General features: G+C 44.2%; 1 protein-coding gene across 3 annotated transcripts in view; it reads right to left on the reverse strand.

The window, feature by feature from the left end:
- Positions 1–12,581, reverse strand: part of LOC122927687 (very long-chain acyl-CoA synthetase-like) — a 173,683-nt gene that overhangs the window by 44,021 nt on the left and 117,081 nt on the right. For 2 of the 3 annotated variants that reach the window (XM_044279774.1, XM_044279775.1), the window contains exon 3: positions 339–817. In XM_044279774.1, the coding sequence (XP_044135709.1) occupies positions 339–816 (478 nt within the window). In that variant the 5' untranslated portion in view covers position 817. Of the gene's footprint in view, positions 1–338; positions 818–4,437; positions 4,570–12,581 lie in introns of all 3 variants that reach the window. The other variant, XM_044279773.1, reaches the window with a different exon arrangement.

Consider the following 12,581-nt stretch of genomic DNA (forward strand, 5'->3'; position numbering starts at 1 on the left):
ATCAAACAGCGGAGGGGGCGTCATGATGAGAGGAGGATGCGGCTGCTACCAGCAAGTAGCCGCCCTACTTGCTGGTAGCAAGGTAATTTACATATTATAAAACTTGATTTTTAACAAAATCTACTGAACAAAAATGAATATTTAGCTTATGTATAGGGAGCTCGCAGTGTAGGGATTATTATTAACCAATATTTAAAAAAAAAATGGTTTAGTGGGCTGACAGAAGCCCTTTAAAGATTAAAAAGCAAATGATTATTGTTCTATTAAAACCAGACAGATACAAAAAAATATGTGAAAGTGGTAAATAGGAGCAGGTACAGACAATGTATATTTCTTACCTGGAGCAGCAATCAAAATTTTAGCCCCACTGCTCTGGAAGCAATTAAGAAAGGATTTTCCTCGTATGTTGTAGTTCAGACAAGCCATTGGACACCCGAGTTTCGATAGTGCCAACCAAAGCCAGATATATGCAGGCTCATTACCCATGAAGACGGCAACACAATTGCCACTTTTCAGATTGGCATGGTGGCTTAAAGCCCATGCTGCTTGATTGCTTTTCAGATCCAAGTCTCTGTAAGAATAGGCCTGGTCTTCATATAAGATAAATGTCTTGTTAGGTCTTGTGGACACTTGCTGTAAAAACACATCCAACATGCCAGGAGAGGAAGGAGAACGTGAAACTGACTTTTGAATCTTTTGGTAACAATAGATCATTTTTATTAAGAATTTGAGATCTTCCAACTGGTAGGACAGGGATTTACTCCGAAATACCCATAGCACGGGCACTATGCATAATATCCCAAGCAATAAATACATCCTGTAAAATACAAGAACAAAGTATTATTTTATAGGAAATCCATCATTAAAGTGAATCTGTCACCATTGACCTCCTCCCTATCCAACTATTTCCATATACACATAGCTGTGGTTCATTTATTTAAAAGCTGTTGTTCTTTTGCTGATCTGAGGCTGCTTTCCCAAGTTACGATACTTTTTCTAATATGCAAACTAGGCCTTTGGTGCACTTGTTGCACCCAAGCTTCACTCATTTCTGGCTGCTTTGATTGACAGGGCCAGGCAGTGGCAATGCAGTGAGGGAGAAGCTGGCCACAGAAAGGAGCAGAGCAGAAAAGGTCATTCCCTCAGTCCGTTTTTCAGATTTTCTCCAGTTTTTTTGTTAATAGCACAATACTCAACTAAAATATTGTTTCTAATTATGTTCCCTTTTCTATATTGGTCATTTTGACATATGGGATGTATGGGTTATGGTTGCTGCAGGGCAGGGTTAGAAGCTGTGTTGTAGCATGTAGTAGCCTTTTAACTTTTTTATTTTGTCTTTTGTCTAGCTACAGGGGCAATACAATCCACAGAGAGGTTGGGTAGCCTCACTACAGAGCTGATCCGAGTCTGCTAAGATCCAGCAGCTTGCGCGGACACCCACCTGCAGTGACCACATGGCTGCTGGGACTGGAGCAGGAAGCAGCATTGCTGCTTCCTCATCTCTATACACTCCTCCTGATCTTTGAAGCAGGTCATCACCAACCAACCTGTGGGACACAGCGCCTACTATTGAAATGACCCATATTGGGCACGCAAATATTATGTGCATATGCTGACTAATGGTTTAACAACTTAACCACTCTAATGCTGGGCATAGATGAAAGTTTAAGTTGTGCAAATATAGAAGTGGTTTGTTCTGCTTGGACAGTATATGTGATACATATATGGATAGGGAGAGGCGAGTAAACTACCGTATTTTTCACCCTATAAGACGCACTAGTGAGGGGAAAATAGCAGTGCATCTTATAGGGTGAATTCTGCGGCCGTCGGGTGTATCTTCTGAGAGGGAGGAGGGCCTCTGGTTCTCTAATGGCAGCGGGGCCTGGTGCAGTCACTGTATTCTACTACATCGGGCCCCTCTCACAGTAGTATAATCATATCTAACCTGTAGGTATTGTTACACTATTCAAATCATCTGAAATCCAGCACTTGTAGTACTAACTTTGTAGCAGTCAGGAGGCCGGGCGGGCGGCAGCGTAACTCACTACGTCACGCGGCTGCTCCGCCCACTTTATGAATGCAGGTGCATGATGTAGTGAGTCACGCTGCCAGCGCCCGCCCACCCTCCTGACTGCTACGAAGCTAGTAGTAAGTAGTACAAGCGCTTGATTTTAGATGATTTGAATAGTTTAACAATACCTACAAGTTAGATATGATGATACTACTGTGAGCGGGGCCTGGTGTAGTAGAATATAGCATCGGGCCCCGCTGCCATTACAAAATCAGATGCCGGCCCCCATTCACTGCACAGGGACACTGTTATGGGGAGATGCCCCCATAACAGTGCCATCCACAGAGGCCCCCATAACAGTGCAATCCACAGATGCCCCCATAATGATCCCCCATAACAGTGCCATCCACAGATGCCCCCATAACAGTGCCATCCACAGATGTGTAGTGTCCCACTAGGTATGGGTGGGCACTACACAAGGGTCAATTGGTGTGCGCATTACTCTTACTCACAAGGAACAGAAATGTCATATTTTATTCTGCATTTAATGTATGTTTTACTGTGTTGTTAGATGCAATGTACCCCTGTCTAATGCAGCAGCAGGCCTAGTTGGGTGTAGTTAGACATCCCAGACACTAGAGGGAGATAGGGAGCCCCTAGTATAAATGTCCAGGCCCAGACAGGGAGAGTTAGTGCAGAGTCAGGAGTCTGAGAAGACAGAGGCCAGTAAGCCTGCTCCTGACATGCAGCTGGATAGCCCTGGCTGCTAGTGATGTCCAGGAGGCTGTTGAGAAGCTCCAGCCTGCCTGAAGAACAAGAGAGCCTAAGTTAGCTCTGAAGAGATACCCCAGTTGCAGGATTCAACCTCCTGGGAGAAACCGACAGTTATCCACCTGATAGGAGGAGGCGTCCCAGGGTAAGCCACGTGCCCCTGATAGGCAGAGGAACTTAGGAACCATTGCAAGCAGTATAATACCTGAGGAAGAAAGTAACCAAGGATATAAGCCACCCTTTTAGGCATCCGGGCCTTGGGAATTATCAAGCCAGAGTAGGAGTTCTATAAAGTGTAAAAGTGCAACCTGCTGCTGAGTGCTTGTGGAATTTACCCTCAGTGTAACTTGCATGTCTATTGCCTGCCATACTTGTGAATAAGCCCCTTTTTGTGGAACTGTAATACCGAAGACTATACTACTCCCTGCTGTACAAAGTTGGATTGTCCAGTAAAGTTTACGTTTGGTTCACTGCATACTTGTGTACCGTTATCTTTCCAACCATCACCCGGCGTGCCACCGGCCAAAGGCACTGGCGTCACGAATACCACAGGGACCTTGCCCCAGGCACACAAAATACCTGTAACATCCAGGGCACCTCAACTACCATCCGGCCTGGTCCCTATCTACAGAGCGTGCCCCAGAGGAACTGTGTCTACCTCTCCTTCACTGCCACGCGCCTGCCCAGGGTTCTTCAAATAAAGTGAGTACCCTCGATTGCCCATAACTGTGACCTCACTTCGTCATACCCTGCAGGTCTGGCGTGTTGCAGATGCACTAAAAACCTAGGTGCGTCTTATGGATATCTGTATATAATTCAGATATCTAAACCGAAAGTTGATTACTATCATGGTTGATTTTAGATAACTGCAAGCTTTGTTGCTATTACATTTTTCTGGATTATTTTTCAACTCCAATGACTACTGCTTAAAGTGGAGATATCTTTTATGTATTCACATTCTCCTATGTCCCCTAATGAGCCCTGTGATTGAAGGGGTGAAACGCGTTGGGTCAGGGGCATCATAAGTTATAATCATCTCAAAAATATTTGAAATGATTGTGGGGCACCAATGGTGGCTCTTGATTATATGTTTGGTTTAAGGAGTTAACAGGTTTATTGTGGCGGATGCTACATTCATGGTGATATATTTTGTGTGTGTTTATTATTTTTTGTGTTTATGGTAGATGATAAGCCCTTTTATATTAATAGGTTTTCTATCCCTTACCAGGACCAACCTAGGGATATATAGGAGGTTCCTGATACGGAATCACCCCTAACAGGGTGTCCATTCCATTTTATAGGAAGGGCTTTGAGAATAGGGCGAGACTTAGGGACGAAGTCCCAGATAATAATCAGTCTACACCTATATACAGTAAGTATCATCTTGGTGAGACCTAATAGACGGTGTCCTAAGAAGAAATCAGTCTACATCCATGCCAATACCATTTCTACCATTGGGTTTACTTTTGATTTGTTTCATATATTTTTCATCCTTTTTTTCTATATTTTGGGGTTATTTAAATTTTAACGGGACCACAATGAAGGCTATGCTTTAATTCTGGTAATCTGTGAATAATATACAATGAGTAGGGAACTTCAAATAAGTATTATTGTAATATGCATGCAATAAAAATATTGTAAGGCTTTTTACTGACATTAGATTTTCATTTCTCTGAGCTCCCCCTGCGGTTTATACTTCTTGTCCACCTTCTCCTGCATTCAAAGGTGGACTAACTTGCTCATTGGCTTCCCAGCTCCTTTCCAATCCCTTTAGTGCCAGTGTAAAACTAGAATAAGGAAACATCTTAATTACACCAACAATCCCAATGATTGTAACATTTCAAATGTGACCAGGTATGTTATCATGCAACTTCAGAGTAATGTAAATTCTTTGGTGGCCTATGGTAGTGAATGTCAATAGAGTAGGAGCTATACAACGGCGGTTAATGGACTAGGGGGCATTCTGGATCTTTAATTTAGGGACCAGCACTTCTCTCAGTCTTAACATGAGGAAAAAGATCATTGAGCACACTTTTTTTTGAGACCGGCATTTTAGACGCCGGTCTTAATAAGTCCCTGAGCAGGCGGTGGATCGCCGAAGTTATGTAGAGGCGCAGGGCTCTACATAACTTCGGCATATCCACTGCAACTTCTAAATGTAAGCTAGGTTCCTAGCTGTCTTACATTTGGACCATTTTTTATGCATAAACCAGGCATAGAAAATGGTAAATGAGACAGGCCTGTCAGCCCGTCCCTTTCCCCACTCATGCCAGGTCTAAAGAAGTGGGTATGACGTGGGCGGGGAAGGGGACGGGCCCGTCTCATTTTCCATTTCCTACGCCTGTTTTAGGCGAAAAGAGGTAAGTCGCAGATTGCAGAACAAAGGACTTTTGTGCCACAATCTGTGCCAGAAATACGCCTAATATAAACATATTTCTGTTTAAGGCTGCTTTCACACTAGCGTTCGGGTTTCCGTTCGTGAGCTCCGTTTGAAGGAGCTCACGAGCGGACCCGAACGCAGCCGTCCAGCCCTGATGCAGTCTGAATGGAGGCGGATCCGCTCAGACTGCATCAGTCTGGCGGCGTTCAGCCTCCGCTCCGCTCGCCTCCGCACGGACAGGCGGACAGCTGAACGCTGCTTGCAGCGTTCGGGTGTCCGCCTGGCCGTGCGGAGGCGTGCGGATCCGTCCAGACTTACAATGTAAGTCAATGGGGACGGATCCGTTTGAAGATGCCACAATGTGGCTCAATCTTCAAGCGGATCCGTCCCCCATTGACTTTACATTGAAAGTCTGGACGGATCCGTCCGAGGCTATTTTCACACTTAGCTTTTTTTAGCTAATATAATGCAGACGGATCCGTTCTGAACGGAGCCTCCGTCTGCATTATTATGGGCGGATCCGTTCAGAACGGATCCGCCCGAACGCTAGTGTGAAAGTAGCCTAATAAATGACCCTCCATGTTCTTTTCTTAGCATTCATGTTCTATTTGTGAGCGTATCAATGTTTTAAAGAGGTTGTCCACTTTCTGCTTACAGTGATCAATGCATATGTAAGATGACTATATGACACTTGCTAATATTGCCTTTCTTGACATTCTGTGACATTTTCTATAACATATTATGATATCATATATCTGTTTCTATTTTCATAACATATGATATGACCCCTTGTTGGACAGGACTTCTGTGCTATCTATATGAGAGGTCATATTCATAAAATGGCTGCTGATGGATGGTAGTGTTGCACTGTTAGCAGTTTAGTACAGTGTGTTTGAATTGAGAAGGGTGAGTGATGTATCCGGTCACATGACCCTCCATTAGCAGCAATTTTATGGACAGAACCTTTGAGTGGACAAAACAAAATACAAGGGGGCATAGTTTCTGAAATATAGAAAATGGTGCAGAATATCAACAAAGGCTATATTAGTCAGTGCCATATAATCATCTTACATATACACTCACCTAAAGAATTATTAGGAACACCATACTAATACGGTGTTGGACCCCCTTTTGCCTTCAGAACTGCCTTAATTCTACGTGGCATTGATTCAACAAGATGCTGATAGCATTCTTTAGAAATGTTGGCCCATATTGATAGGATAGCATCTTGCAGTTGATGGAGATTTAAGGGATGCACATCCAGGGCACGAAGCTCCCATTCCACCACATCCCAAAGATGTTCTATTGGGTTGAGATCTGGTGACTGTGGGGGCCATCTTAGTACAGTGAACTCATTGTCATGTTCAAGAAACCAATTTGAAATGATTCGAGCTTTGTGACATGGTGCATTATCCTGCTGGAAGTAGCCATCAGAGGATGGGTACACGGTGGTCATGAAGGGATGAACATGGTCAGAAACAATGCTCAGGTAGCCCGTGGCATTTAAACGATGGCCAATTGGCACTAAGTGGCCTAACGTGTGCCCAGAAAACATCCCCCACACCATTACACCACCACCACCAGCCTGCACAGTGGTAAAAAGGCATGATGGATACATGTTCTCATTCTGTTTACGCCAAATTCGGACTCTACTATTTGAATGTCTCAACAGAAATCGAGACTCATCAGACCAGGCAACATTTTTCCAGTCTTCAACAGTCCAATTTTGGTGAGCTTGTGCAAATTGTAGCCTCTTTTTCCTATTTGTAGTGGAGATGAGTGGTACCAGGTGGGGTCTTCTGCTGTTGTAGCCCATCTTTCTTTCCCATTCTGACATTCAGTTTGGAGTTCAGGAGATTGTCTTGCTAAGGACCACAACCCTACATGCATTGAAGCAACTGCCATGTGATTGGTTGCCTAGATAATCGCATTAATGAGACATAGAACAGGTGTTCCTAATAATTCTTTAGGTGAGTGTATATACGTCAACAGTAGTTAGAAAGTGGCCAACCCCTTGAACTACACGTATGGAGTCTGGGTTGTTCTTCTTATTGTAGTCAACTCTTGAACTGAAAATACAAAATTTGCACTTTTGTATATATCATTCATTAAAAGGTTTGTCTGGATTCAGAGCTGAAACCGGACATATCTCCTTCTTCACCCAAGAAGCCCCCCTGAGATGAGCATCGGAGCAAGGGCAAGGGCTTTTTTGTTTACAAACTTACACTGCTAGGTGGAGGCTTCTGCCTAGCAGTGTTCCCAGTGATATCACTGGCACTAATGGGCTGGCTTTAGCGTTGCCCTAGCTGTTTGACATTTTATTTTATAGAAGAGATGTTTATATTATCTCATGAGCTGGAACTACAACTAGTTATTTAGCTGTGATGCTCATAGGCTTCCCTGCTTTCTTCTCTTCCCTCATTGCTAATGTAATGATCTCATAGTGAAGCAAGTAAAGCCTCCCAGATACCTTTCATTTATTTGTCCCCTACAACTAAGGCTACTTTCACACTCGCGTTTGGTGCGGATCCGTCATGGATCTGCACAGACGGATCCGTTCAAATAATACAACAGTCTGCATCCGTTCAGAACGGATCTGTTTGTATTATCTTTAACATAGCCAAGACGGATCCGTCTTGAACACCATTGAAAGTCAATGGAGGATGGATCCGTTTTCTATTGTGCCAGATTGTGTCATAGAAAACGGATCCGTCCCCATTGACTTACATTGTGTGTCAGAACTGATCCGTTTGGCTCATTTTCGTCAGACGGACACCAAAACGCTGCAAGCAGCGTTTTGTTGTCCACCTCCATAGCAGAATGGAGACCTTTTCCGTTCAGAATGCATTAATGCAAAACTGATCTGTTTTGGACCGCTTGTGAGAGCCCTGAACGGATCTCACAAACGGAAAGCCAAAACGCCAGGGTGAAAGTAGCCTAAATGCAAAGACATACAGTATATAACTAGAGATGAGCGAATCCAAGCTGACGAAGTGGAATTCGTTCAGAATTTCAGGAAAAATTTGATTTGCACTAAATGCGAATTTCCTTGCGCTTCGTGGTAACGAATCACATTTTTCCTAAAAGGGCTGCTGCACGTGTAAGGACATGGGGCAGGGTACTCTGGGAAGGCAGTATAACCCACAATGCATGCATGTAACCAATCAGCAGCCAGCCAGCCCTGTGATATCACAGCCCTAAAAAATGGGACAGTGATAGAAAAAAGGTCATGGTGCTAAAAAATAGGAACAATCCTATTACACCTTGCAGCACTGACTAGGCACCCATATTGCCATTATACAGCTCTGTAATTCCATCAAACCATTCTCATAAGGGTGCAAGTGCTGTTTGATACAGGCATTAACAGGGGTTATGTTATTACAAATAAATATTTCTACGTTTTATTTGCCCTAGTGCGGTGCAGTTATATGTTCTAAAGCATTTTTGGGCTTGTATTAGTAGAAAAAAAGGGCTTAAAGCGAAAGTACCTTATAGATTCAGTTACAGGATCGAGCTTGAGTCTGTGCGATAGACGGGATCGCACTGTTACTGAGGCCGACGGCGCATGCGCCGCCTGTACAAGCGCGGTCCCGGCGACTGAGCCGGGTGTCAATTAGACTGCATAGAGGCGGGGTTAGGGCAGGGGAGTTACAGCCTGGAGTGAGGGAAGGGCTACCCCCTTGACTTCTATCGTGACTTGTGGAGCTGGAGAAGAGTACTTTATAAAGGCGATTTTTTTCATCCATTTACATGGCAGAAAAGCGGGACAAGACTGTATGATAACACAACGAGGATGATCTATAAGGTACTTTTGATAGGTTATTAAGTGAAATGCAGGTGAAAGGTTCGCTTTAATAGCCGTTGTGTGGTGAAGTGCAAAAATTACAACCCCTTTTTGTCATGTATTAAGGGCAATAGTAAAATATATTTGCCGCACAGCGGTGCAATTATCCGTTTTAAAGGCCCTTTTCCGTGTATTAGTGGAAAAAGGAAAATATATATTTGCCGCTCAGCGGTGCAGTTATCTGTTTTAAATCCCTTTGCCGTGTATTAAAAATGTTGGTGTAATTGGAGCTCAGAGGTGCAGTAAGATATTTTACAGCCCAGTTTGCTGTGTACTAGTGGCGAAATACAAATATATTTGCCGCTCATCATTGCACTTATCTGTCGAAAAGCCCTTTGTGTAAAAATAGAAAAAAAATGAGGACCTATTTGCCATTCTACGGTGCAGCGAGATATTGTACAGCCCAGTTTGCTGTGTATTAGTGGCGAGATAGAAGTATATTCGCCACTCATCGTTGCACTTATCTGACCAAAAGCCTTTTGTGTAAAAATAGAAACAAATTTGGGCCAAATTGTCGTTCACCGATGCATGGAGATATTTTACAGCCCATTTTGCCGTGCATTAGTGGTGAAATACAAATATATTTACCGTTTATCGTTGCACTTATCTGTTAATAATCTGTTTGTGTAAAAATATAAATAAATGTGGGCCTAATTGCCGTTCAGTGGTGCAGTGAGATATTTTACAGCCCAGTTTTCTGTGTATTACTGGCAAAATACAAATATATTCGCCTTTCATCGTTGCGCTTATCTGTTGAAAAGCCTTTTGTGTAAAAATTGAAAACGATTTGGGCCTAATTGCTGTTCAGCGGTGCATTGAGATATTTTACAACCTAGTTTTCCGTGTATTAGTGCCGAAATACAAATATATTTGCCTTTCATCATTGCACTTATCTGTTGAAAAGCCTTTTTCTGTAATAGAAAAAAAATGAGGGCCTAATTGTCGTTCAATGGTGCAGCGAGATATTTTACAGCCCAGTTTGTCGTGTATTACTGGTGAAATACAAATATATTCGCCGTTCATCATTGCACTTATCTGTCGAAAAGCCTTTTGTATAAAAATAGAAAAAAATGTGGACCTAATTGCCGCTCAGAGGTGCAGTGAGATATTTTACAGCCCAGTTTGCTGTGTATTAGTGGCGAGATACAAATATATTCGCCTTTCATTGTTGCACTTATCTATTGAAAAGGGTAAATTACTCTTACCGGTAATTGGATTTTCCAATAGCCTCCACAACGGCATTCACAGGAGGGTGTCCCCGCCTCCAGGACAGGAAACAACGAGGAAGCACAGGATTTAAGGAGCCTCCTCCCCTTACCTTACCAGTCAATAAGAGAGGACACAGAAGTGATGCATAACAAATTATATATTATAGTAAACAAATTACATCATTCGTCTACATTTAAAGCTTGGGAGGGAACCCAATGCCGTTGTGGAGGCTATTGGAAAATCCAATTACCGGTAAGAGTAATTTACCCTTTTCCCCGGCGCCTCCACAACGGCATTCACAGGAGGATTTAACAGAGTAATCAATATTAGGGGGGGCCACAATAGATAGGACCCCACGACCAAAGGACAAGTCCTGATCCCTTACTACATCTAGCTTATAGTGCCGAAAAAAAGTCATAGGGTTGGCCCATGTGGCGGCTTTGCAGATCTGTTCCAGAGGGACTGCTTTCGTTTCTTCCCAGGATGAGGCTACTGCCCTTGTAGAATGAGCCCTTAGTACCTCTGGTGGCTGACAGTTCTTGGAAACATAGGCAGAGGATATTATGTTCCTAATCCACCTAGCTATGGTTGACTTGCTAGCCGCTTGCCCCTTATTAGGGCCCTGAAATTGAATCGATTTTCTAAGCGGTTTAGTGGCTTGAAGGTAAGAAAGGACTGATCTCCTGACGTCCAGATTATGGAGAGTTCCCTTCGAATCATTAGAAGGAGACTGGAAAAATGAAGGTAGGGAGACTTCCTGCTCACGATGAAATCTGGATACCACCTTTGGGAGAAAGGCCGGACAGTGCCTGAGGATTATACGATCATCCAGAATTGTAAGATAGGGAGGCTTGCAAGAGAATGCTTGAATTTCTCCCACTCTTCTGGCAGAGGTTAAGGCAACTAAAAAGGCCGTCTTCATGGTGAGGAGCCTTAGAGGGATACCATCAATTGGCTCAAACAGAGGAGTAGTGAGAGCAGAAAGAACCAGGCCCAAATCCCAGGGAGGAATCACCGGACGAGGGAGGATCGAAGTTCTTCCTGCCCCCCTCAAAAAACGTTTGATCAGAGAGGAATCTGCTAGTTTTACGTCCAGGAAGGCGCTGAGCGCGGAGATCTGAACCTTTAGAGTTGATGGGCGGAGGCCTTTTTCTAGCCCCGCTTGCAGGAACTGGAGGACCTGAGGAACATCAGGAAAATCTACACTTCCCAAGAAGGACAAAAAAGCATTCCAGGTTCTTAGGTAGATCCGGGAAGTTACGGGTTTCCGGCTTTTGAGCATCGTGGAGATAACTGCGTCCGACAGGCCCTTCCGTTTTAGCAGGAGGCGTTCAGATTCCAGGCCGTCAAACTGAGTTGATTTACACTGGGGTGATTTATTGGTCCCTGGTGGAGTAGGTCCGGGATTGATGGCAGTGTCCAATAAACACCGGTTGACAGTCTGAGCAGGAGTGGAAACCAAGCCCTTCTTGGCCAGAAGGGGGCCACCATGATTACATGGACCCCTTCTTCCTGAGCCTTTACCAGGACTCTTGAAATGAGGCTGAATGGAGGGAAGGCATAAAGGAGCTGTTTTGGCCACGGCCTGGAGAGGGCGTCTAGCCATACCGGATGATCCATTTGCGAGAGGGAACAGAACTTTCTGACCTGCCTGTTGCTTTTGGTGGCGAACAGATCTAACACTGGGGTCCCCCACATTTGGCAGATCTGGCTGAAGACGTGGTGATTTAAGGACCATTCGGCCTCCCTTAAGAGGTGTCGACTGAGATAATCGGCCACCACATTTTTTTCCCCCTTGATATGTACCGCCGAAAGGGACAGAAGGCTTTTTTCTGCCCAACAAAAAATGCCTTTTGATACTTCCGCCAGTGAGCGACTTCTGGTTCCCCCTTGTTTGTTTATGTACGCCACGACTGTAGTGTTGTCTGTTAATATTTTTACGTGTCTTGGAGAGGGAACTTTGTAAAGGGAAAGGAGAACTCTGTGGACAGCTGACAGCTCTTTCAAATTTGAGGAGGAGTCCTGCATGTTTTTTCCCCAGGATCCCTGAACTACCGCTCCTGAAGAATGACCTCCCCACCCTGAGTTGCTGGCGTCTGTTGTAATGACCATGACATCTCTTGGGCGCCAGTGAACCCCTACGCTCAGGTTCCCCTTTACTCTCCACCAAGTTAGTGACTGTTTTACCTGTCTGGGAACGTGAACCTTTCTGTCTAGAGATGAGTTCTTTCCGTCCCATGAAGATAGGAGAAAGGCCTGAAGGACTCTTGTGTGACTCTGGGCCCACCTTACTGACGGGATTGCGGCCGTTAGCAGTCCCAGCACCGCCATGATGTCTCTTATCGAGGACCGATCTTTGCTGGAAA

The sequence above is a fragment of the Bufo gargarizans genome, chromosome 2, assembly GCF_014858855.1.
Source record: "Bufo gargarizans isolate SCDJY-AF-19 chromosome 2, ASM1485885v1, whole genome shotgun sequence".
NCBI lineage: Eukaryota > Metazoa > Chordata > Amphibia > Anura > Bufonidae > Bufo > Bufo gargarizans.